This window comes from Photinus pyralis, unplaced genomic scaffold, assembly GCF_008802855.1.
Source record: "Photinus pyralis isolate 1611_PpyrPB1 unplaced genomic scaffold, Ppyr1.3 Ppyr1.4_LG10, whole genome shotgun sequence".
Taxonomy (NCBI): domain Eukaryota; kingdom Metazoa; phylum Arthropoda; class Insecta; order Coleoptera; family Lampyridae; genus Photinus; species Photinus pyralis.
In genome coordinates, this window is record NW_022170250.1 from 5,267,630 (window position 1) to 5,295,125 (window position 27,496).

The 27,496-nt window shown below is 37.3% G+C and overlaps 1 protein-coding gene across 2 annotated transcripts; it reads left to right on the forward strand.

The window, feature by feature from the left end:
• The first annotated feature begins 169 nt into the window (after positions 1–169).
• LOC116161759 (ABC transporter G family member 23-like) lies at positions 170–26,695 on the forward strand. 2 transcript variants are annotated; one of them, XM_031475221.1, is made up of 10 exons: positions 170–452; positions 23,906–24,100; positions 24,148–24,307; positions 24,353–24,709; positions 24,755–25,381; positions 25,428–25,605; positions 25,720–25,835; positions 25,884–25,954; positions 26,006–26,271; positions 26,316–26,695. In XM_031475221.1, exons 2-10 carry the CDS (start codon positions 23,919–23,921, stop codon positions 26,615–26,617), a joined length of 2,259 nt encoding a protein of 752 aa, XP_031331081.1. In that variant the 5' UTR covers positions 170–452; positions 23,906–23,918; the 3' UTR covers positions 26,618–26,695. The 2 variants fall into 2 exon arrangements, with proteins under 2 accessions (XP_031331081.1, XP_031331082.1); XM_031475222.1 differs by lacking the exon at positions 170–452 and having other exon boundaries at positions 23,954–24,093.
• Positions 26,696–27,496: the final 801 nt, after the last annotated feature.

Below are 27,496 nucleotides of genomic sequence, written 5' to 3' on the forward strand. Positions count from 1 at the left end.
GCACAAATTTACCTCGATCTCACGCGAAGTGCACCTTGCACACGATGTCACAATTAACACCAGCCCGCAATTAAAAAAAAGAACTTCGCTTACGTCCAAATTCTAGAGGTCTGCGTACTCCGTTTCCAAAGTCTCTCGATTAGCATTAGTAGTCGACCGCAAACTTGTTTATGCTAACCAATTATTTATTTTAATTATAGATATTTAAACGAAAAATGCGCCAGTTATGCAAAGTTTTGTGATATTGAAAAAATTTAAACATTCACCTTGGTTTCGGCAAAGTATTAGACAGAATTTTGTGCGAGATCAGTTGTGTGCCTCTCATCGCGCTGTTTCCTTCGGATGAGTTGCTATTGATTTGTGAAATAATTCAGGAGTATCGATTGTGACAGAAACCTTGAGTGAGTTTTTTGTCAGAACACTTTAACCGTAATTTTGTGACAAGTTGCAAGGTAAGCTCCCTTAATAATTTCTTTTTGAAGATGCTCACTCTAATGGAATTACTTGCACAATATTAAGGGTAGTCTAGGTTTAAGGCACAATTTCTTTAAATTAAAATAATGGTCCTAAAATAGTGACCTGAAAAAATCACGATGAACGTTATTGGGTCCAGCGTTTTTAGAGATTTTAATGAATTTAATCTACTTAGTCATGAAAACAATGACGAGGCAAGGTTTTTGTTATTTTGCTAGCAGTTTGAATGTTGAAAATTGGCGATCTAAAACTTAAACACGCAATTTTTGACCAGGGAAGATAGGAGCCAATAAAGAAAAGATGGCGTTGGCAGATCGAAGAGTTTCAGTTATTGCAAAGGAAGAGTTTTGAAAAATTGGCACGAAGATTTGGGGATGAGTGAAGGTGATCATTTAATCAGCTGATCATTTCCGCGTATTCACAACTTAATTGGCTTTTACGCAGCGATAACGAACTTCTTATCGCAATGACCGGGGATAAAGTTTTACAATAATACAACGCATTTATTTTTAGACGTCTCTAACCTTTTGATACGTAATTTCTGAACAATAAGGTAAACAAAATACAAGGCGATTATGTAAACAAATTTTAACATCTAATTATTCTGATACCAAACGATATTGATTTCGAATTCAAATGCTATGATTAAAAAATACCCTAATCTAACAATGATACTTACAGTAAATTGTTGTTGGCTTACATTAAAAAAACTGCTGGGTGTCGCACTCACTCTGAATTCCCTGCGAATTTTTCTATGAGTTTGCAATACAAAAAAATCCACATGGAAATGTAAATCATAAAACTGTAGAAAATACTAAGATAACCGCAGAAGACAACGGAACTATAATCGTTAAATGAATCTCGAGCAAAAGTTGTAATGACAATTCGATTGTATCGAAAACCAGTATGTAATCAAACGTTATATCAAGGACTCGCCGAAAATTTAAAAAATGTTACAGGTCGTAGCAGCCTTTTCGAACTTAAGAAGAGTGCTTGATGTGATCAACAAACAACAACGCGGTTTAGTGAATAGTGCGCCACATAAAATATTGCGAAAAACGTCTGACATTCGGGATAAGAATCAATAATTCCATTTACGTTAACTAACCAAAATCAAAATTTTGAGTCGACCACGGATTGCTCGTACGGGGTGACCCAATAAGATTTCCTCGGCCATATCTCGAGAACCGTTCGTCATATGACTTAGGGGTAAAAAAATTATTGGGTAAATCGGTGATGAAGAATCGCTGGAAAATGTTTTCAAGTTCTAAAATTGACCAACAGAGGGCGTAACTAACTGCCATCTTAAATTTTAAAATTGCATTTTCTTTAAATTTCGCATAATAAAGTAAACATTTTTTTCACATTTTTAAAGAGAACCAGTTTATCTATCATTTTCATAAAAAGCAAAACTCTGTTATTTCAAAAACAAAGATGGCGTGGGGCGTTCAATTGTTTTTGCAACAACCTGCTTTAACTTCTTAACCGTTTGACCGATTGTAACAAATTTGGTGTCGTTGAAAAGAGCATTCCTTGGGCAATGAGAATCAACCATCTAAATTGAACCGTAGATGTGTTTTGTACTTGATTTAATTTATGGTGTTTTCTACTTACATTTATGAGGACTCTTGTTTCTCTTGTTGAGTGGCTCGACACCTGGTTTTTATTGTACGATTTATATTTGCATTTTGCTGTAGTTGATTTCTTATTGTATTTGTGTAGGTTGTGCCAGGTTTTTTGCCCATAAAAGGTTTTCCTGATATCGCCTTGTGTGCGTAATAAATTTATTTGTACTTATCTTTTCTTACGCACAAAATTCTGGATTTTATTCAATATACTCAATATACTCCCTCCTCCCAACATATAAAAGGTCTGTCAGTATACACAACGAAGAACACATTCGTAACCGCTCCTAGCCAGCTGCGTCCAAGATTCAAAAGTGCCGTAAAATGTCTGTTGCCAACCGTAAGTATGTGGTAAATCACGATTGCAGTGCCGTAGGGGCGCCATTTCACCGTAACGTTGAGAGGGTCTAGCGCTATGCGATGCAAGCCTCTGGTATATTACGTGAAAGTTTTGATTGCTAGTGTATGTACCGGGTGACCCAATAAGACTGTTCTTCGGCCATATCTCGGGAACCGTTCGTCGTATGACTTAGGGGTAAAAAAATTATTGGGTAAATCGGTTATGAAGAATAGCTGGAAAATATTTTCAAGTTCTAAAAATGACCACCAGAGGGCGTAACTGCCATCCGATTTTAACAAATTTGGTATGGTTGAAAAAACATTCCTTGGGCAATGAGAATCAGCCAAAATATAGTTAATTTAGTTGAATCCTTCTCCGCCAGGGGACTAGTTTTGACCCAAAATCCTAAAAAAATAAAAAAAAATCCAATGGAATAATATAACTTTTTCTTTATAAAGAGGTCAGTGAAGTTTTCAAAATCTGGTTCCTAACCTCAAATATTGGGAAAATGAGATTAATTAATTAATTAAAAATGCTTAAATTGTATCTTAAATTTACTTTTAACATATTTCCGTCGATGGCGCGAAAGAAAAGCACCCTACACTTCTAGGTAGGCCTTGTAAAATTAAACAAATGAAACACGATTAATTATAAAATAATAACAGCCGTAATTTGTAAATTATTCTGCTGTGTTTACATTCAGAAAGTGCAGTTTTTTGAATTTGTAATCTTTTCTGAAATGCCGATTTAACCAAGAAGCATTTAATATACTGGCGATATATTTTGAGTATTTAACCAAGAAGCATTTAATATACTGGCGATATATTTTGAGTATTTTCAAAATGCGACCATCGCTGACCACATCTTCTATTTGCGTTATCCGAATCGACCACGAACCATCGCCGCCAGCATATTAAATCGTGCTTGGTTAGAAATCGGCATTTAGAAAAGATTACAAATTCAAAAAACTGCACTTTCTGAATGTAAACACAGCAAAATAATTTACAAATTACGGCTGTTATTATTTTATAATACATCTTGTTTCATTTGTTTAATTTTCCAAGGCCTACCTAGAAGTGTAAGGTGCTTTTCTTTCGCGCAATCGACGGAAATATGTTAAAAGTAAATTTAGGATACAATTTAAGCATTTTTATTAATTAATTAATTAATCTCAGTTTCCCAATATTTGAGGTTAGGAACGAGATTTTGAAAAACGGTTTTCACTGGCCTCTTTGGACATTATTGGGTTACTTTTTCATAAAGAAAGCTTCCTTTTGATTTTTTTGATTTTTTTAGGATTTTGGGTCATAGTGTCAAAACTAGCTCCCTGGCGGAGAAGGATTCAACTAAATTAACTATATTTTGCTTGTTGCCCAACGATACAAAATTTTTCGGTCAAACGGTTAAGCAGTTAAAGCAGGTTATTGCAAAAACAATTGAACGCTCCACGCCATCTTTGTTTTTAAAGAACTTAGTTTTTGTTTTTACGAAAATGATGGATAAACTGGTTCTCTTTAAAAATGTGCAAAAAGAATGTTTAGTTTATTAGGCGAAATTTAAAGAAAATGCAATTTTAAAATTTAAGATGAGAGTTACGCCCTCTGGTGGTCATTTTTAGAACTTTTAGAAAATATTTTTCAGTAATTCAAGAGAATACACCAAGAAGCTTGACCAAAAAGCTCAATTTAACGTTACCGTTTCCTTTTTAAAACGTTCTTTCCTTCCGCTCTCCGAGCCAATTACTGTACGTGCGTCTTCGCTGGTACCTGTGTTTACTTACGGCGAAACAAACAACTACGTATTTACAACTTAATTGGCTTTTACGCAGCGATAACGAAGCCAATGCCTATTTAAAAACTATAGCGTTTTCTGGAATTGATGGTTTCCCTATGGCACAATTTAGTACCTCAAAGGGATGGTCTCTTAAAACTGGACGACAAAAAACCAAACCTGGATCTCCGGAAAGAATATTTCTTTTTATTAAAGAGCTCCTAGCGAGTTTATAATTTTGCGGTGTCTGTCCGTCCGTCCGTCCGTTAGCACGATAACTCATAAACGAATGGACCGATTATGATGAAATTTTGCAGATGGATTCTTTATCAAATTTGTAGATCGGAGTTCGTGAATTGGCTATGTAGACCAAAAATTAAAGTAGGCCCTTTTGACATCACCGTTAGTTATGAACCGAATTGCATGAAATTAAATATGCGCATAGCTTTAGCCATATAAAATGCAATTCCAAAAGTTGAGCCTAGTCGATCAGCATTCACAGTGCCCTTTGCGCATCTCGACCATTTACAGACCGAATTGCAAACTTTCTTATTTATGAAGGAATTTAAATGAAATTTGATACATAGCCACTTGGAATAAAATCAAATTTAACGCCAGTTTCAAAATTTCGTTTTGCGCATGCGCAGTCCCAACTTTCTTATTTATGGAGGGATTTAAATGAAATTTCATACATATACACTTTCAATAAAAGAAAACTAACATCAGGTTTAAAATTTGGTTTTCCACATGCTATATTTGTTTTATTTATTTATTTTTAATAATTAAATCACTGTAATATATAACTCTGGAATGTCAATGTTTAAATTTAAATATTAATTTTTAGTAAGTCGTAGTCAGAGAAAGAATTAATCACAAAACAGGCTTCTACCGAAAACAACGGAACTATAATCATTAAATGAATCTCATGCAAATTCGATTGTATCAAAAACCAGTATGTAATCAAACGTTATATTAAAGAGTCGGCGAAAATAAAAAAAATTACCTTTTGAACTACAGATCGCAGCGGCCTTTTCGAGCTCAAGAAGAGCGCTTCCTGTCAATCTGCAAAAGAGAACAACTCAAAAAAATATCTAAAATGTTTGTTATATAATATCCCTTGACGTTTCGATAATTGTAATTCACAATTCTAAGAATAAATCACTATTATTATTATTATTTAAAAAAAGGGGTAGTGAATAGTGTGGTACGTAAAATATTGCGAAAGCAATTCTTATGCTATTTTGACATTAAATTCAAGAAAACTACTTTACGATGCATACACAACTAAATTTCTATACAACAGCAATTCAATCTAATTCCATCTCCAAATGTTTTCTCCTAAATTTTCTAAAAACTTTCGAAATTTCCGTTGCACTTTTTAAATTTCCACATTTTCATCAACTACAAAATTATCATATATAATACCATAAGTAGTCGAAGTATTGTCGAATATTTTTGAGGTGCTGTCACGAATGCTAGTTACGCTGATTAATACCACGAGCGCTTGCGCGAGTGGTATTAAAAAGCGTAACTAGCATGAGTGGAGCAGCAGCTCAAAAATAATCTACAAATACTTCGACTACGAATGGTATTCGGAGGACTATTCAATGAATCAAAAGAAAAATTAAGCATAATTACCCACGCGAATGTATTTCCATGACAACAATAAACGTCAAAATAAATTATGGAAGTTGCTTTTCATTTTGCTATTGATTCTATTCGAACTTTTGTGCTCCAAGCTAATTCGTTATGAGTGATTAAATTAAAAGATGTGGTGATAAGTCGGTTGTCGAAATTGATTAATAAACTAAGAAGAATGTTCCAGTTAATACGACAAAATTTCGCGTCATTTCACTGGTGGAAGTTTGACAAATGTCATTGAATAATCGCATTGAATTGTCGCTGAAATACCACACGTGAAATTATCGCTGAAATACCACACGTGCAATTATCACTATAATTCGTTCCCATTGGCGCAGCAATTTGAAATCGAGACATTTCACTGGTTGAAATGTGACAAATGTTAGATGAATTGAATAGTCACAAAAATATGCACACATACTAAGATCTTCTCCAAAATTATTTTGAAGTCATTTCTTATACTCGTACATCGAGATACCAAACGCCTCAAACATTCCCAAAGATTTCGGTATAACGTTTCCGATATTCCGCGTGAATTTTGGACATTTTCATTCTCTGTGCGCATTTTTAAAATAACGTTCCAACATTCCAAACAATAAATTAAAAAAACTAAAATTTTACAATACATTCGAGAATTGCAAAAGTAGCTTCAAAATCTCCGGAATTTTTAAAACTTTTTTCAAATTTCCCACGCTTTACAAAATTTCGTACATCACATTTTTAAAATATCCCAAAATGTTTCCAAATATTCCAAAAGGCTTCTAACACATACTGCAATAGATAAGTTGCGCGTTAAGTTTCAAGTTTCTGCTACATGACAGGGCTGATTATCAACATACCCAAAACATGCGAAATTTCCAATTATTCCACTTACAGACCCTTACAATTCGTACGGGATCTTCGAAGCTCTTCAAGAGACAGATTTTAAATGCTCGCTTATTAGAGGCTTCAAAGGTCACTAAAAGTCTGATGGAGGCCACTGAAAAGAAAACGTTTGGTCACCCATGACTCTTGCTATAGACTTTTAAAGATTAATAATAAAGCTTCATAAACAATACATTTTGAAATTTTAAAATTTTGAAAATTTTAAGTTTAGAATTTTGAAATTTCAAATTTGAAGTTTTGAAACTGAAATGTTGGAATTTGGAAATTTTGCAATTTTGTAATTTTGAATTTTTTTCGTCTTAGTACGTAAATGTTTACGCTATTTCTCTACAGGATGTTACTCATTCGGGGGCTAGAGTTGCGTATTTCAAGATTGTTGAATCATTACCATATGACACTGTGATGATACCAAATAATGTAGAGTTATCAGGTTCTTCTTTTTTGCTCCATTCCGTTTTTACTGCACGTAATCGATTGCTGACGACGCAAAATAGCGCACAATTATCGCCTATTTACGGTCACTCCGTTCCAGAAGAAGTCGGCCAATTTTCCCGTTTGAAAAGTGGTATTTTCATTGAAATTACGGTATTTAAAGGTTAATGTTTTTCTCATATTTGAATACACTCGAGAGGAGAATTTCTTTTTGCGTTTGTGTTTTTAGTTGTTGAAGGTGAAAAAGAATTTAGAGAGCGTGCTCATAGTTCATACTTAATGTCGTTTATATGTCACATTTTTGTATCTTAATTTACTAAAATATGTTGTGTAGCAGCATTGAATAAAAATTAAGGTAGGAGTCAAAAGGGAGTGTGAAGATTTTCACACTCAGTTTTGGTGCGTGCGGTAGGTCAGTATAGAGAATTTGAAAGCATGAAAAAAAACTGGAGCAAATTATCTGTTTAAAAGAAATTCAGAGTAAATCCCCAGTCGACTGACCGACTGAACAGCCAAAGTGAATACGTATATAAGCGCTACTACAAAAAAGCGTTAAAAATTATTGATGTTTGAAATTGCGAGATAGATACACTTTTGTTTGGATTCTGTATCCCACTTTTTCTACTGATCTTTTTAAACTAATTAAAATGTACTAGTTTTAATGTAAATTATTCTTGTAGTAGAGTTCCTTTACCTAGTTCTTTGTTTCGCCGTTACAGGCCATCCGAGTCTTATTACAATAGTTCTTTGTTTCGCCGGCTGAGGTCGTGCAGAGTTTTCTTAATTTCTTTTCGACAGTAAAAATCCAATATATGGCGTCCGTGAGGAATCAAAAGGTTGAAACTCGCAAGTCACAAAAATTTTACTTTAGCAGCATCAGAAAGCTGAGAAAAAATCACTAAGGCTTTGTTAAAATTATTTTTTTAATCTTTGAAAATAAGTGAACGACGGCGCATTCTCGAAAATGACCTTTTCGGTTTTTTAATCATACCTTCGCTATTTGTAGAGCGAAACTTGGAATGGGAAAATTACTCAGCATAAAAGTCCGCATAACTTTGTTCATTTAATAAGCGACTTTATCTCTCTTACGGCTTACGAGATCGCCTTAATGAAAATGAAAAGGACTGGCCCTGTATTATTTTGAAAATAATGCGGCAAATTTTGGATATGTTGCCTTAAAATTTCCACAAAACTTTGTTGAGTATAATGTGCAGAACATTTTTGAAATGATTATTAAATTTTTTGAATGTTTTGACAGATTTACAAAGTTTCGGAGCCGTAAATTGCAAATCTCAAAGGGTACCTAAATAACCTGCAGCGGCGTATAGTTGAATAAAAAAATTTAGATAAAGGTCGCTCGGCACACCTTCAGCTGGGCAATTGTAAACACTACATATTTAAGTAGGTCTGACTGTCGGACTGATACATATATACATACAATATAGTAAACATAAAAATGTTTAACTATGTTAATTTAAGGCTCCCATGAAAGTGAATAATAAACAATTTATCATGTCAGAACCATTGACGCAGCACAATTCTAAAAATTAATATAAAACTAAACCGAATTGCCTTGACGAAATATTATTTATTACCACCAAAATTATACTGGCAAAAATTCATCTTCTAATAGAATAATTTATTACACGCGCAAATTACTGGTTCCTCTATTTTTTTAACCTTGGTATTGTACCTATAGATACCTTTTTTTTTCAGCAATTAATTGTGTCTAATTTTTAATTCTTCAATTTACTAAACACAGAAATGAGGCGGAACGGTGTCGATTGTACGCGGTAGGTACGTCAGGCGGCCTTGCTACTAGTATCGTAATTTGGTGGCTGACGAAATACCGTTCTAATTAAATTCTAATGCGATAATCGATGCCCCAGTTTGATCTGTGGAAATGAGACAATTATGTGACGAGTACTTCTGATATTGATTCAAGTTTTTGAATATAAAGTTCAAGTGCTCCAAAATTTCGTACGCGACCTGGTTTATAGTTTTCAAGCTTGTGCCCTGAAATACCTACTAAGTAGCTCCCCCAGCCAATAGGTAACCAGTTAAAAAGTAATCGTAAACGATTTACAAAAAGCGCATTTCCACTTGCATTCATCTCCCATTTGTAAGATGCAACTTCTGTTAAAATCGTAAAAATCCGGCCGCAAATATGAAAGATAGCGTTGCAAATGTGCAATCCATTTTTGACGTGCTACTTCAACTTCTGTTTATTCCTTTATTCCAAGTGCTTATGTATCAAATTTCATTCAAATACGTTTATAAATAAAAAAGTCGAGATGCGAAAAGGGCACCTGTGAATTTTGAATCCATTCGACTCAACTTTTGGCATTGCGTATTATATGGCTAAAGCTATGCCGATATTGAATTTCATGCAATTCAGTTCATAACTAACGGAGATGTATTTATAAGCGATCGGACATTTCTAAACAAAGTTATCGTTCACACGGACAGATAGAGGGACCGACAGACAAAGGAACAGACGGACAGACCAACAGACAGACGACAGACAGCAATACAAAATTATAAACGATATCTAGGATCGTTAATAAACGACAAGAGTGTAAAATTATGGAACATGTAAAAAACGGTTTTTTGGTTTTTTTACAACAACTTTTTTAGTAATAAACGCAGAAAAAATTCCTTGGTGCAAGCCTCGACACCATAGCATACCAAATAGCGAAAAAAGTAGAACAATAGCTCTTAAGATGAAGAACTAGTAGCGTCTCAACGAACGAGCGGACGGACGGACGGACGGACTAAGTTGCCACAATAGCGCATTTTTTTTACTTTTGTGGAAATGCGTTAAAAAGTGTAGTTGAGACAGTACGAATTTGAGTTTTAATATATAAAAGTAAGTTAGTCACAATGCCATACGAATGGTCGATTGTTTTTCATCACCATGTATATAACGGGCGATCAAAAATGAGTTGCTATCGAGACGCCTTTGGAAGTTCAAATTAAGGACGATTTCTCTTGTAAACATAAATTCCAAAAGTGACTCGACAGCAACTCATTTTTGATCGCATAGTATAAGGGGCCTATTCTGTAACGCGTAACGATGTCGTTACACAGCGGATATCGTTCGCAAAACGACTTTCTCTATTCAGTATGTCATATTCATATAACAGAGTGGTACGAAAGATCAAGTCGTTACCATTACGATATCGTTTGTTAACAACAATGAATAAAGAATACCAGGAAGGAGAACATCAACAATTTACGTGAGACCGCGATGCCTTTAGACTTAGATCATTCTAAGGCTTTAGACCCCTAAGTTAGTGTTAAAATCGTGTGAAGTTAGAAACGAAGAAAGACGCAAGTGCAAAGGTAGCGAGCAGATGGTCGCCATTTGTAAAGCGAGACAATTTTGGCGCTAAAATATCGCGTAAAATAAAAAAGCGTGTGGTGCTGTGATGATCTTAGCCTCCTACTATCTTGGTGGTTAACGCCAACTTCAAGTCATACGGGAATATTGGACCACATTCGGTAGTAGCGGGAATGCCAAACTAACATGGCTGCCTATTTGAATATTCTCGCTTACATTTCCCGCGAGAATCTGTCACTCTGGGGCCACTCCGAGTGCACTAAGATCGTGATCGTCATGTAGGACACCTATGTTGTGTAATAACTGGGTTCTCAGCAGGCACTGAGGGCGTTTTATGGGTAAGGAACACCAAAAGTGATAGTTGATTAAGTTTATATTGCAGCTAATACCAAAACGGTGCCCCTGCAGAGGGTCTTAAGTGGTTCTATACTACTCCGGCATTTACCTTATGAATTAGGAAAACTGCAGGAAAACCTAATTCGGAGTAGTCCTATAATGAACAACATCCAATGTACAGCACTTTTGAGCCCTCTCGAAACCGGGGTAACTACTACAAACACGCTATGAGTAACCAAAATGGGATCGAGCCATTCCCCAGGTATTACAACACATACATCGGACAAAACTAAAAAATGTCAAATATACCTCGCCGGGCGGGGGGAAGTACCCAAGACCAGTGGATTCCCTGTAGTCAAGGGCTAAAGTTGTTGGGTTCGGAACGAGTGAAAATGTTAGTGTTAGGTTCACCAAGGCCGTATAAACTTGAATAGCTCGATCCCCTCTAAACAAGCACACTTCCCTCTTGATTACTCACAGTCCCAAATAAATAAATATAATGAAATGCAATGGAACAATCGAGAGTGACTAAAAAGCACAATACACAAATTAAATATGTACACATGCAAGTATGTAAAGCACAGATACAGCCCTACCGACAATGAAACATGATTGCCAATACCAACAAAGGTTACACATTAAAGGTACAACCCACACAACACACAGACGTACATTAAACGTACATTGTATGTACATATGTGGACCTTATGTACCAACATAGTACGTACGCATATACACAGAATCTGTACAATGGACGTCCATTGTAAGTCCGAATGTCAACGATATGGACCGTTTAAGTACGTACACACCGTACGTCCTATGAACCTACATAATGTAGGTCCTATGGACGTCCATTCAAGGTACAATAGTTATATGCACCATTCGTCTTACTGTATTAGATTAACAAATCAAACAGCTACGTCAAAAATAATCTCTATTCAAAATCTAAACGTCCAAGATATAAAACGATGTAACAAAAAATTCATTTCCTTTCCTTTGCTCTTTTAAGCCATTTTGAAATTGCTTTCTCAAAAATGTCTTGGGAACTGTTTTTGAATAGTAGCATCCCAGCTTCTAAAAAGAAAAATGGTATTAATGAGATCTTATTTGCACCAATTAATTACATACCTATTACAAGTTTATTTAATGTTAATTTGTTATATATGTTGACAATATATATATCTGTCAGTTGTGTTCGACAATTTTATATTTATTTACGAGTATTATTGAACATTTTATTCTTTTAAGAAGACTTTTAGTGCCAAGAAAACGTTCTACAATATATTCCGTCTCAACAGAAGTTCTTCCACATGGTTTTGCTCTTCTTTATTACAAAAAGCAGGTAATGTCATCTATGTTAAAATTAAAATGTCAACAAGCTCATCAATTTTAAATGAAAGCTGTACAAATAATCAAGACTCGATTTATACTCAACTATCTCAAAGTGAAGCCAATATAACTACCACTTTTGTAGTATGCAGTCACTGTCCTCCAGGAACAAAAAAATATAAAGGAATCCGAGGACTCCGAGCACATTATAGACATGCACATAACCAATTTTTGTCTGAGTTGATGCAACAACCATCTCAAGAAAATGACCTCGATGCTTTTTCAGTTAAATTAGGAACGTACAAGCAAACTGTTCGAGTGTTGAAACGGATCCCTCAAGGTGCTCGTCACGTAGTCGCAGAAAAATTACATTGTTTTTTGAATGCATGCATCTTGAAAAATGACAAAAAATCTTGGGAAGATTTGATGACTTTCTCCTACATCGCTCTTCAGGTCCCAAAACGTACAACAAAGTTGAAGTCTCTGACCTCATTAGTTAAAAAAAATGTCACGTCTTTCAATGAAAGTACTGTAACAGCAACAATTATACCAAATAAGTCTAATATCGTTAAACGCGTGGAAGCCAAAGTTGCAGATGGTGATGTAAAAGGAGCTGTGAAACTACTTTCATCAACCGATTCACTTGCTAAACACGATGCAACCACCATTCAACAACTTCAAGATAAACATCCAGCTCCATCACGAAATCTTACTTTTCCTATGCCACCTTCCTCAGCTGAAACGTGCCTGATAGTGTCCGAAGAAGACGTTTCTAAAGCTATTAGATCATTTCCAAATGGATCAGCATCAGGAATTGATGGTTTAGCACCACAGGTTTTAAAGGATTTGATATCTTACGGAAATGGCGAATCCGGAAGGAAATTATTGTGTACTATAACAGAGCTATGCAATTTAATATTACGAGGAGATGTCAATGAATATATTCTGCCAATTCTCCACGGTGCCTCTTTGTGCGCGATAAATAAGAAAGGTGGAGGAATTCGTCCAATAGCTGTAGGAAATACACTTCGTCGTCTGTCAGCCAAGCTCGCATGTAAAGCAGTTCAGCAAAGAATTGGAGAATACTTTCGGCCTACACAGTTGGGGTTTGGCACAAAAGGAGGTTGCGAAGCTGCCGTTCACACTGTAAGAACGTTTCTAAAATCAAATCAACATACAAACAAAGTGCTTTTGAAAATTGATTTTAAGAACGCATTTAATTCGGTAGAACGCGACACAATGTTAGCTGCTATACAAGCTAAGACTTCGGAGCTATATCATTACCTCTGGCAGTGCTACGCTACTCCATCAAAACTATTTTTTGGGCCTGAAGTAATTAACAGTCAAGTTGGCTGTCAACAGGGTGATCCAATAGGACCCATGGCTTTTTCATTATCGATTCATCCCATTATAAACTCACTAATTTCAGAACTTAATGTTTGGTATCTTGATGATGGGACCTTAGCCGGAGATTCAGCATCAGTTCTTTCTGACTTTGCCCAGATAATTCATGAATCTAGAAAGATAGGACTTGAAATCAATCCTTCAAAATGTGAATTACATTTTATGTCTGATACCGACGAAGAAGTTTTAAAGAGGTTTCAATTATTATCTCCAGGAATCCGAAGTATCACGAAAGACAATCTTACACTATTAGGAGCCCCATTGACATCGGAAGCAGCAATGTGCTGTTTAAACACTAAACTAGCGGAAATGAAGATTTTGTTTGCCCGGTTACCTAGCTTGAATAGCTATCATATTGCTTTCTATCTACTGAGACACTGCTTTGCTATACCAAGATTAACATATCTTCTACGCACTACCCCGACGTGGAATTTTGAGGAAATCCTGCACTCTTTTGATACGGAAATCAGATCAACTCTAGAAACTTTACTAAACACAACTTTATCAGAGCAAAAATGGATTTTAGTGTATAATAGTATAGATTATTATTATGTAAAAAGTATCAAGTTACTTGTGTCTTGATGTTGTCATAATAATGTAATGACTTGCAGAAATAAATTATATTTAATTACAATACTTACAAGTAATACATGGTGTCAGGTAGCCAGTGAACCTGCGTAGTGAAGGCGTATAGGTATATGAATAGTAATTTTCAAGCTTGATTTTAGTCTGGGATTTTGCTTGATCTTGATAAAAAGTGCCGCTTATAGTGCCAAAATGGAAAACTATTTCAAACCACCCGACCCTCTTGTCTTAGATGGAAATATATCTGAGAATTGGAAGAGGTTTTCTCAGAAGTTTACGTTGTTTTCAAAGGCAACAAACCTAGACAGTAAAGATGAGGATGTGCAGATCGCATGTTTTTTGTCGTTAATTGGAGATGACGGACTGGATTTGTTTAATAGTTTTACGTTTGAGGCAGGCAAAGAAAAGATCCTAGCGGAAATCCAGAAGAAATTTGATGATCAGTGTGCGCCACAGCGAAATGTCATATTTGAAAGGGCAAAATTTAACACAATATGTCAAAAGGAGGGACAATCGTTTGATAGTTTTTTGACGGAACTTAGGAAAGCTGTCAAAACTACCGGATATAAAGATCAGGATGAAATGATTCGTGATAGAATTGTTATAGGATTGAGAGAGACGTCTAGTAAGGAGAGATTAATGCAAGTAGCTGACCTTACGTTAACAAAAGCAATTAATTTCTGTAGAGCGACAGAAACGAGCAAAGATCAAGTGAAAATCCTAGATAATGAAACTAAAGTAGATGCTGTACGAGCCACTACTACTTTAGGTAATCAGAAGAAAACGTGTAAAATGTGTGGATACTGGCACAAATTTCCCAATAGGTGTTCAGCTATAGGAAAAACATGTGCCAAATGTCAAGGCCGTGATCATTTCGCCAAAGTGTGTTCTAGTACGAGTGGAAAAAGGGATCCTGATCCTCCCACAAGTAAGAAATATAAGAAGAGAGTACATAATGTGTTGAAGGAAATTGAATGAAAGATGAGCATAAAAATTCTTTCAATAATTTATTATATTTGCTCACTAGCGCTCCTGTGTTGTGCTATTTTAATTCACAATATCCAATCGAAATTGAAACTGATGCATCTAAAGATGGGCTGGGAGCCTGTCTATTGCAACAAGGTAGGCCAATAGCGTTTGCGTCTCGCAGCTTGACAAAAACTGAGCAAGCTTACGCTCAAATTGAAAAAGAGACTCTGGCTATTCTTTTTGCTGTAAAAAAATTTCATTATTTCATTTATGGCATGCCCACAAAAATACATAGTGATCATAAACCGTTAGAGGCAATATTTAAAAAAGACCTTCAGTCAGCATCACCGAGAATTTTAAGAATGCGATTGAAATTACTGAAATATGATCTTAACATACAATATAGGCCAGGAAAATATATGTATATCTCTGACGCTTTGTCTCGTGCATTTTTGAGACAAACATCACCCCGGACAGACAATGACATAGAGTTTGCGGTACACTCAGTTATCCGAACCCTACCTATGTCCAAAGACAGAATTCAACAATTTGCTAATGAAACAATGAAAGATAGACAACTAAGTCAAGTTCTTTACTTTATTAACAATAGTTGGCCTGATCAAAAATGTAAAATTCCAGATAATATCAGAGTCTATCATAAACTTAAGGAAAAATTGTTTGTGTTTGAAAATTTGTTATTCTTAGAAAATAAGTTAGTAGTTCCGCGTAAGCTAAGGTTAGAGATGATCAAATTACTGCATGAAGGCCATTTAGGTATGGAAAAAACAAAATCTCAAGCCAGAAAAGTTTTTTACTGGCCTGGAATTACAACAGATATTGAGACATATATTAAAAGTTGTAAAATATGTGAGAAATTTGCCAGAAAAAACCCTAAACAAAATATATCACATCCAATCCCTGAAAGACCATGGGAACGTGTAGGTTCAGATATTTTTACTTATGCTAATCAAAGCTATTGTGTGTTGTTTGACGCATACTCAAACTGGTTAGAAGTTTTACCTATTAAGAATAAATGTGCCGAGTCTGTAATTTGTGAACTTAAAACAGTTTTTGCAAGGTTTGGTTCCCCTGATATACTTCTTACTGATAATGTGCCGTATAACAGTGAGAAATTCTTGGAATTTGCAAAAGATTGGAATTTTACTCTTGTTACACGTAGTCCAGAATATCCACGTTCAAACGGATTAGCAGAAAAAGCAGTATCGATTGCTAAGAATCTGCTTAAAAAATCTTTAGAGGAAGGCAAAGGCGAATTAAGTTGCGCTTTGTTGAACTATCGCAATTCATCATTAAAAGGGATGGGATATTCTCCATCACAGCTCTTAAATAGCAGGAATTGTAAGACTAAAGTTCCAATCACTTGTGATTTACGACAGCCTAAGTTGTGCGAAAGTGTTACTCAAAAAATGCTTAAGAAGCGAGAGCTCAATGAAAACTATTTCAATAGAACAGCTAAAACGTTAAAACCACTTAATGAAGGTAGTGATGTGACTGTGTTAAATCACAAACGCAAAATTTGGGAACCCGCCAAAATTGAAAGAATGCATGAGAATCCACGATCATATGTGTTACAGGATTATAAGGGCAACACTATACGAAGAAATCGCGTAGATATAAGACCGTCACAAAACGCATTTAAAGTGACTGACACATCATTTGAACCTGAATCTTGTTCAGGCACTGAATCTTCTGATAGTGATGTCCATGTTGTACCTAAGCCTGAAATTTGTAAACATAGTCCCTCATTTGTACCATCAGAGACAAATACAAAATTAACTACTCGTTCAGGCAGAACTATAAAACAACCAGAAAGGCTAAACTTGTGAGGGAAGATGTATAGTAGTATAGATTATTATTATGTAAAAAGTATCAAGTTACTTGTGTCTTGATGTTGTCATAATAATGTAATGACTTGCAGAAATAAATTATATTTAATTACAATACTTACAAGTAATACATTTAGCATCCCTACCTGTCAATGTCGGTGGATTAGGAGTGAGGAAAGCAAGTGATTTAGCAATACCAGCTTTTTTGGCTTCAGTAAATAGCGTTTACGACCTTATTTGTGACATGTTACATAAATCTATAACAGTTAAGGTTGATATTCCTTTTTACGATGAAGCGCTGAACTTCTGGAAAACATTACAGCAAAGTTCCAATAGTTTTAATAAAGAAGAACTAAAAATACCATCTATACCTTCCGTTCAAAGAAATTGGGACTTGATCAACGTTGAACGTGTAGTAAGATCTATGACACTGACAAGTGAACTCGATATCGCGAGATATAAAGCTTCGGCGGTTCCAGAATCTAACATATGGTTAAATACACTTCCCTCTAAAACCATTGGATTGTTATTGGACAACAATACGTTTCGTATTTCCATCAGCTTACGCCTTGGAACAAACATTTGCGTTCCTCATACTTGCATTTGTGGTACGCAAGTAGACAGCAGTGGAATACACGGACTATCTTGCTCGATGAGCGCAGGTCGACATTCTCGACACTCATCTTTGAATGAAATAATACATCGTTCACTTGCATCGGCAAAATACCCTGCTATGTTGGAACCTGTAGGCCTAAGACGTGACGACAATAAACGTCCTGATGGAATGACCCTTGTGCCTTGGACCAAAGGACAAATGCTAGTTTGGGATGCCACATGCACCGACAGTCTAGCACCATCCCATGTTAATTTATCAAGTAAAACGGGTGGTGCAGTAGCTGAATCTGCGGCAGGTATAAAAATAAGGAAATATTGTTCAATTATAGAACAGAACCATATTTTTATACCTTTCGCAGTAGAGACTTTGGGACCTTGGTGCAGAGAGGCTCGTAATTTTGTGGAGTGTTTAGGAAAACGTATTGCCAGTATTACTGGAGAACCTCGAGCTACTAGTTTTAAATATATTTAAAACAAAAAATCAGTATTGCTATACAACGTGGCAATGCGGCAAGTATAATGGGGACGCTTCCAACTGCGATCCCCATGGAAGAAATTTATTATTTGTTATGAATATTTAAAAATTTTTAACTTTGTAATTAATAAACAAGTGTATAATTATATCAAAAAAACTCAAAAATTTGTTAAATGGATTTTTGGTTCGCTTTCCCAGATAACTAAACTCACTAGCCAGTTTGTTGGTTATTAGTCTCCCTAATGTTCTGGCTACGAAACTATATTCCTCGATACCACCTAGTCTCGACAGCTCATGAACCTACAACACACATAAATCATTAAAAAAGCGCAATCATTATAATGTACCGTTTTTTTTTAAACAAATCTCCGTTTGCTGCCATTTCAATCTCAAATTCGGCTAGTTATCGTCAAAGTCACTGTCGTCTGAAAATACAGAATAATCAAAATCGTCACAATCGGGTCCTAAATCCGAAGAATTGCTATCTTCACTACAAAACATGTCCACATCGTGAACCTCTGAAATGGACTTTGTAGTACTTTCGACTGTGCCCTGTGTTGCATTATTACAAATGTCACGACGACTTTCCAGTTGAGCGTTACGATAAATTGTTCGGTACCTTTTTACTCGTTTCATATTTAATTACTTACCTATTCACTAAAATTTTAATTACCTTTGTAGAGCAGTGGTACACACACACACACACCCTCTCTCACACCCTCACAGGCAAAATGCTCGATGAATACTGAGGCAAAACTCCACCTGCAAAACATAACCAATAATATAAGTAAATCCTACATTTAGAAACTTACCGTGATAAATAATAAAAACCTATTATATAACTATTAGAATTCTATTTCATGTATATATCTATATATACGCTGTAACGCAATTTTAAAAAGAAAAGGAAACGTAATCCCACATCAAATGAATGTTAACCGCATAAGTTAGCCATATTGAAAAAAATGTCGTTGCACTGCGCAGCCGCGTGTAAATTTATTCCGGAATTTGAACATACGTCCAATGGACGTCATTTGTAAGTACCTTATGGACAACTTGTTAATAATTCCATAAAAGGGAATAGTTGGACGTCCAGTGTACGTACACTTTTATTACATGGACGTCGTAACCTAAACTGGATCAAATATGGACGTCCATTGGAAGAGCTGTGTTGTGTGGGAAGTGGTTGAATTCAGTAAGTACATAAATAAAAGGTTACAATCTGCATACAAGTTACACACATTATAGATTAATTGAATAAAGCAAATACCTCACCTGATATAAAAAAAGCAAAAGCACACAGCAATGATTAAGGTATCACAAAATATTTCAAGACAAGCCGTACTTTACACTTCAGCCGGTTCCGAGACAAAGACCATGAACACACATGTTAAATCCTATTTATTTGACCAACCCAAGCCACGCGGTAATTTGATCGGCTAATACCCCTAAACCACCCCAAAATCGCCCATTCCCTGCATTTCCCGCATTTCTAAGAAAAAAAGTGGACCGCAGGTGTTGAAATTGTAAACACATGTCTGTCTTCCAAGAAATTCCATCCGTCTCATCTTCGCTCTCTTTCCCTTTTCTGTAATCCCACCAGATTTCTGTTGGTAGTGTGTGTAACCTACATGATGTATAGGGTGCTTCGTATCGACAATCATATTCGCAGGACGTTGTTAAGGTTGGGGCATCTCATTGCTTTATATAAAATAGTGCGAACTTGTGTTACCACGATTATTTGACACACGGGCAGCGGAGCGAACAGTTTTACCCTGTATGAGTCATCACCGAGGGCAGAAAAAAATTGCGCTGCGCTGTAATTCAACGTAGAATAGCTGTACCGGGTTGGTGATCTAGATTATTCATCAATCCATCATATTGGGAAGCATCGGATGCGGAATAGCTGATTTAGATGATTTTGGGGAATTGCACCATTCCACCCAAGCTAAAGATCCTATACTTACCAAATTCATAGCAGTATAGTTGGTTGCCTATCTCACAAGATTCAGTTGATTCAGAGATTTGACGCCCTTCAACTTCTGAAATCTGTTTCTGCATTTCGAAATATATTTGCTATACGAGTATTGACAATTATTACTTTTCCGTTTTCAAGGGAAGTTATAGCTAGCTAAGACTGAACTGATTCCATGAACAGCTACGGTTGTTACCGACTCAATGCTTTTGTAGTTTACGATCGATAAGAACATTTTTGCTTTCGTTTTGCCTTAGTAGTTTCTATTGCTTTTGTTGTTGTAACTTCAAATGCTTTCGTGGTAATGGGTCAACCCATAGGTTTGTTGTCAGATGTAATATGGTTGATTGTAAATAGTAAAAGTGTAATTCCATTTGGGAAAATATTGTTATGTGACTTGTAGTGTGCTTAACCTCCAGGTTCTACACTAACTTCACACTATAAGAACACGGAAATAAGGTCAACCCGGCAACGTCTAAAAATGGCCACCCGAATGACTATTTCCTCCAAAACTGAACAAGATCCCGCTTAAATTTGAAAAGTGGCACGTGATCAAGCATCTAAGGCAGGGCTATGACCTGAAGCACAGTAGGGAAGGAACGTAAAATAAAACACTGAAATTGTGACAAGTTTGTTTAATAATGATCGTAATTATTATAATTGTAAAAGCTCGGAAATTTAAGTCGAAATAAATTACATTGCAAAAATAAACTTCGAAAATGGTAGCTCACCGAATAAAGATAGATATAGGCTGGGAAAAAAGAACTCACCAATAAAAACCAGCCGCCAAATTTATATTAAATTGTGTAGTAAAATTAATTGTTTGTAATGATGTGAATGCGTAACATAAAATTATAACATCACAAAAAGTAGCAGGTATACTTCAAGAGGTAACATTTAGGTTGAAAACAAGTTTTGGGAATTATGGGTCAGGTAAGCAGGTACCAAGATTCTGGGAAAGGGTGAAATACACAGGATGTGACCCATCTTTGGTGCAATAAAGTCCTTTTTTTTAAAAGCAAGATGGAAAATTACATTGCCTTGTAGGCAAATTTAACAAAAAAATAAGATATGTAGAAATTATGAATCGTAACTCATTTATCGCACATGGACTCTAAACTGAAGAGCTTTGATTAGCGTAATCCCGCTCCTGCAAGATAGGTAACCCGCCCCTGGTTTCGGGGTTTTGAGCCTACAGTTGAATGTCGAAGATAATCACGGAATTAGGTGTCGTAGCTCAATTTTGACTACAGTTTTTTACCACCCCCGTGACTGCTTCATTCACGGAGAAAATTGTTAGTTACAAACAAGTCAGTACGTGTACATCAAACGAATCGGTAATTTCCACATATTAAAATATAATGATGAAAACTTATATGAATGTTACTTCAGGGACAATGCAAAGTAATCAACATCAATAAACATCAATTAAGCAAGCATTACACCTAAAACGTAAACAATTACAAACAATAGCATAACGGTATCACATATGTGATTGTGCATTGCGGTTAAACCAAGTAAATTTTAAAAACAAAAAAATATAAAATGCGGCATACAACACACAAATACGATATAAAGAAATGCAAAAATTACTACCTGCATTAAATAACACAAAATATCAACAAACATTTATGGAGCGATGAAATGCCAAACGTCACTCCCGTTTGTGCTTTATAGATGGCGCAGGCAGCTTTTCCCCACCTAGAAATTGTATGGTTGACAACTCTCAAAAATGTATGTATCGCCGTAAGTTGTATATACAGGGTGGAACCTCTCAGACTTGAATTTCTTTATGTTCTTATTATTATTATCTTCTTTATTCTTCGGCTCGCTCGACATTGGTGTGAAAAAAAATGTAGTGTTTGTTTGACAGTTGCTAAACGTCGTTTGCCACCGTGGACGTAGAGAGGCGAGTCTAATGTAGGACCCGAACTCGCCTTCGGCTCCCTCGGCATTGGTGTGCAACAAAATGTAGTGTTTGTTTGACAGTTGCTAAACGTCGTCTGCCACCGTGGACGTAGAGAGGCTAGTCTAAGGGAGGGCCCGAGCTATGCCGAACTCGCCGTCGGCTCGTTTGGCTTTGGTGTGCAAAAAAATGTAGTGTGGTGTAGCGCAACTCTACGTATTAACGAGAAAATTGGTGTTAAACCTCGACAATATACTTAGGTCGTATGCTGCTAATTCTTATTGGCGTTAAAAAGCATCCTCGATGATTTTTACAACCGCAAAGCCCAAGTGAATGCTCTAAAAAGACAATGTCGTGAAAACAAAGTTCCATTCTAGGACACCCCTTTGTTTATCTTGAAATTGACTCCTCCATCAGTTTGACGTTTAGTTTTTTTTTTAAATGGCGGAAAATCCTCATTTTAAGGAAAATACGTCTTTTCGTGGCGACAAAAGGCTTCCAACACATGCGGATGGAAAGTTTAGAAGGTTTTAGACCCCCCCCCCCCACGGACGTGCCCGCGCCCTATTTAACTCAAAATCGACAAAAAAAAACGCTTTACTGATGACGTCATCGGGGCATAATTTAAATGTTTTTTTTTTGCAAATTTAAGGGCGAAGGAGTGAACAGATCCAATTTTGGAGCATATGAATGTCACCTCAACTTTTGAGGGAGAACTCGATTCCGTCGAGGAACTTGACGGATCGCAAAACTCCGTGCAACCTCCAAGCTGTTTCTATTATTATATTTATATTTTCTGTAGTAACCTTAAAACAAATGCCGTCTTCGCAATCGTCGCCCCTGATTGTTTTGGTGTATTTTGACATTTTGGTAAGATGGAAAAGCATCAGCCAAGATCCAAAAACTTTACTAAGTATACTCCGTTCAATAGGTAGTTATTGTCCTGGCAGGTAGCAATGGAATTTTGTTTTTATGTTTAATAAAATTAAAACTCCCTATCAGAATCAGCTGTGAAGTAGAGGAGTGTCTAATTTGACTATTTAAGTGTGTATTTGATCGTTGGTAAACATCGTTGGCATACGTTTCCGCGTGTCCTCTACTTCTTATCTTCAAACTAATTGGCTTACGCAGAGATAACAAACTTCTTATCGCAACGACCGGATGTAAATAAGATATCTTTAACAAAACGTTATTTCTAAAAGGCCCTAATCTTTCCAAATGAACAATAAAATAAAATCAAAACAAAATTAAACAACAAATAGTTTTTAAACAAAGTCACATTGACTTCAAAGGGTACTCACGATTATTAAGGGCTTTATTGTGTAGAAGGGCACCATGAATGGTGAATATCCTGGCATTCTAGTAGTAGTTTTGATTAAATACTTCGATAGTGCAGGTAGTTGTAGATCTGTGTGGAACTCGTAATTACCATATTTTCTTTCTCGTAGCGTGTTGATCTTTTAATGGCTTTCGGAAGTCGCTGGCTTCAGTGCGTCGGAGATAGCAGGAAGGAATGATGTTTTATTTGTGAAATAAATATCTGACATAAAATTACTAGTTGTGAGATCATCGCCCACGTTTGTAAGAACGCAATTCAGAATCTCCGTGCGTGTATTTCTCAAAGAACAGCCTTTCAGGGGGTACCTCGAGTCTGATTTGCTCTTTAAGAAAATCGTTTACTTAATTACTAGACGTCATCTTAAAGAAATCGGTAATTAATTAACAAAGAATAGGTAAGGACGATTCCGGGGGGATTTTTGAATTAATTCGATTTTGGGATAGAGAGCGGCAGCCGTGCAGATCAAAGTATAGTTATTTTTCCGATACAATCTTTTACCATACATACTGTAGGTAGTAAAAAGGAATGGCTAATCTTTTAAAAAAGTAGTTCAATTCATGATGGCGTAGGTGTAAACAGGTTAAAGTCGGTTCACTAACGGAACACTTCTCGTAGGAATCCAACAACGATGCCATACAGCGCCGGCAGTCTCGAAATGCGACGGCAACAGCTGATCTCCCAAAGATCAACCGTGGAGATGAGAAAAGGACACGCCGTCAGCGTTCGAAGGGCCTACAAGCGTTACGGAACGAAGCGAAGTCCGATCGTGATACTTGAAAATCTTAACATGACTGTACCTAAAGGTACTATGTAAGTACGAATTACGATCTCGCCCAACAAATTAGGCAATTTTGCAGATACGGCCTGCTCGGGTCGAGCGGTTGCGGTAAGACGACGTTGCTGAGCTGCATCATAGGTCGGAAGAAGTTCAACTCGGGCGAACTGTGGGTTCTGGGCGGTTCGCCCGGCTCCAAAGGTAGCGGTCTGCCCGGACCGAGGATTGGGTACATGCCTCAGGTGGGTTTCCAGCCGACGCGATCAGTCTAAACGCCAGTGTTTCAGGAGATAGCTTTGTACAACGAATTTACCATTCGGGAGACCATGAAGTACTTCGGCTGGATCGCCAAAATGTCGACGGAGGACGTGGAGGATAGATTGTGTTTTCTAACGAATCTTCTGATGTTGCCCGATATCGATAGGAAAGTGAAAAATTTGAGCGGCGGTCAGCAACGTCGGGTGTCGTTCGCGACCGTTTTGCTGCACGAACCCGAACTGCTGATCTTGGACGAGCCGACGGTGGGGTTAGATCCGCTGCTACGCGAGACGATTTGGAATCATCTCACCGAAATCACAAAGGATCGCAGCACCACTGTGATTCTAACGACTCACTACATCGAGGAAACCCGACAAGCGGGCCTGGTAGGTCGGACATTACCGGGCACGGTCTTAAGTGTTCGTTTTCAGATCGGGTTGATGCGCAGCGGGTATATCATGGCAGAAGAGTCGCCCGCCAGTATCCTATCACGTTTCGAGACAGACACATTGGAAGATGCGTTTTTGAAGTTGAGCATCATGCAAAATATGGGCAGACGGAAAAGGTCGATAGCGGCGCGCGCTGTTGCCAGTGCGGTTGTGCTGCCCTCTGGTATAGTCAATCAAGCACTGGACGTCGACGACGATCACCACCACGAAATATCGGCCGAATTCGGTGACGGTCTGACCACGAGTAAAACTGGTCGGCGGTTCTCCTTGGTCGCGCAGGAAGCGATACCTCAGCTGCCGCAGGAGCCAGTTCACAAAGCCGAACTGGGCGACTACCTTCTCCACTTAGAGCCCAGGCACATGAAGGCGTTAATTTGGAAGAACTTTCTGTGGATCCTCCGAAACTGGCCAATAATGCTGACCGTAATCGCCCTGCCCGTTACGCAGTTTGCCATATTCTATTTGGCGGTGGGTCACACCCCCACCAACCTTAATATAGCCATAGTCGACTACGAGAGTGGCGATCGCGACTGCCACCCTCTAAGTTGCAATGGAACCAGATTAGGCTGTAATTATCTGGAATATTTGAAAAAAAAGAAGATTCACCTGGTACGTGAAACGTTACGCTTGTCAGTCAGTCGCGCAATGCTTACAGATACGATACGAAACCGAGGGGGATGCTATCGATGCTGTCAATCGGGGAGAAACTTACGCGTCGGTGATAGTTAAGGAAAATTACACCACCGCTCTCAAAGCGCGCATCAGCAATGGGAGGCGCTCCGACGAATGGGATATGTTTCACTCTACCATAGACGTTTACCGGGATGCATCTGGTAAGACTATTCGGTGGTCATCCATTCGACCAACGTTGCAATAATTATTAAGTGTACCTCAATATGTTGTCGACAAGTGGAAGTGATCATGAACCAATCTACTTTTTTTTTTAGTAAAAGACATCTCAACATTCCTTCGATTCTACTTCTACGACAGCTTCATGACTTTTATAGCCGATTACATGGATTCGTGCGAACTGAACAGGAATGCACTTAAACTGCCCTTACAGGTAAACACTCGACTAGCGCATAATGCCAACGGACAGATCTATTTTTAGTGGAACGCCCCTGTCTACGGAACCGTAGAGACGGATTTTACCGAATTTGCGACGCCAGGAGTGCTAATTACGTAACGTGACGGATTGGCGTCTTAGGCGTTTCGCTCAAGTTAGTTTTTTAGGATTGCATTTTTCCTGGCGGCCGCGTTAACAGCTGTCGCGATGTTGGTGGAACGTAACGAAGGCATACTTGAAAGGTCCCTTGTTATGGGGGTCAGTCCGGTGGAGGTGCTCACGTCGCATGTCGTAAGCGAGTTTGTGCTGATGATGATACAAATTGTGGCGGTAACGTGCTGCGGACTGTTCATATTTCGCATGAAAGTAATGGGCTCGCTGGTGCTGTTCATTATCCTACTATCACTTTCAGGGTTTTGCGGCATGTGGTTTGGTACGTATTTTTCTCTTATAACGTTTGAGTAATGTTCGCTTTAGGTTTTGCCCTTTCATCGATGTGCGATAACGAGACGAGTGCCGCCTACATTTTACTAGGCAGCTTTTTTCCATTGATCCTGTTATGTGGTGTAATTTGGCCAATAGAAGGAATGGTGCACGGACTTCAGCTGGTTGCGCAGGTATTACCGCTCACTCAACCGGTCGAGGGCTTGAGAAGTATTATGCAGAGAGGGTGGAGCATGCGAAAACCTCCCGTCTATCACGGTTACATCACCATTTCAATGTGGACGTTATTGTTTATTATTTTTAGTGTAGTTTTAATTAAATATAAAAGAGGGTAGAAGTATTTTTTGTAGTACAAATCTGTTGTGGGTCCCAAGAAGTATATTTTTGCAAAGAAAATATAATCGTTAGCCTTCTTTGTCTACGCCTACCTTACGTGCTTCAGTTTTTCCCCATTTCTCAACCACGTGTTCTGTCCACAATCTTCATGTTTCATTCACATTCACTTCACTCCCCCAAAAAGTTTTCATGTATCCTTCACGCCATCTTCACAATAGCTTTCACTCCGCTTTCGTAATTTATTTACCCCCTCATCACGCTATTTTTTGCCATTTCCTCATGCCAACTTCGTGCCTTTTAAAGGCTTATTTGACTCCTACGTTCTTCACACCTTTATCGCCCCTTCTTCGTAATTTCTACACCGTCTTTTCACGTCGTCTTCATATCTTCTTCACACCCGTTTTTCACATCATCTGTGGTTCTTGAACTCGGTCGCGCTTCCTTTAATCCCTCTTCATGATTTCATTAAATCCACTCGCTACACTATTCATATCCAGTGTGGCGTCATCCCTCACATCCTCCGCATCTTTTAATGACGCTTTAACCACGTCTTTTTCATATTTCTTTACGACATCTTTAAACCACCCTGAATGAAATTAACCATAATTGGTTTATTTATCGTGAATCTGAGGGCGATGGTGATCTATAATGAAGTGTACACGGATGCATTTAACATCTTAACCTGGCGCTCCATTCCTAGAAACCGTAACTTCTGGACATACCTATTTATTTTCCAGGAGATCGAAATAGAGTGTAGAATGAACTGTTTTAATTTGGTGATCCGTATTTAAGCCGCTCATAGTAAAAACAAGATACAGCGCATATAATTTTATATTTTGTAACCGTTCCCGCGGAGATATTTACATTACTTTTGCAGC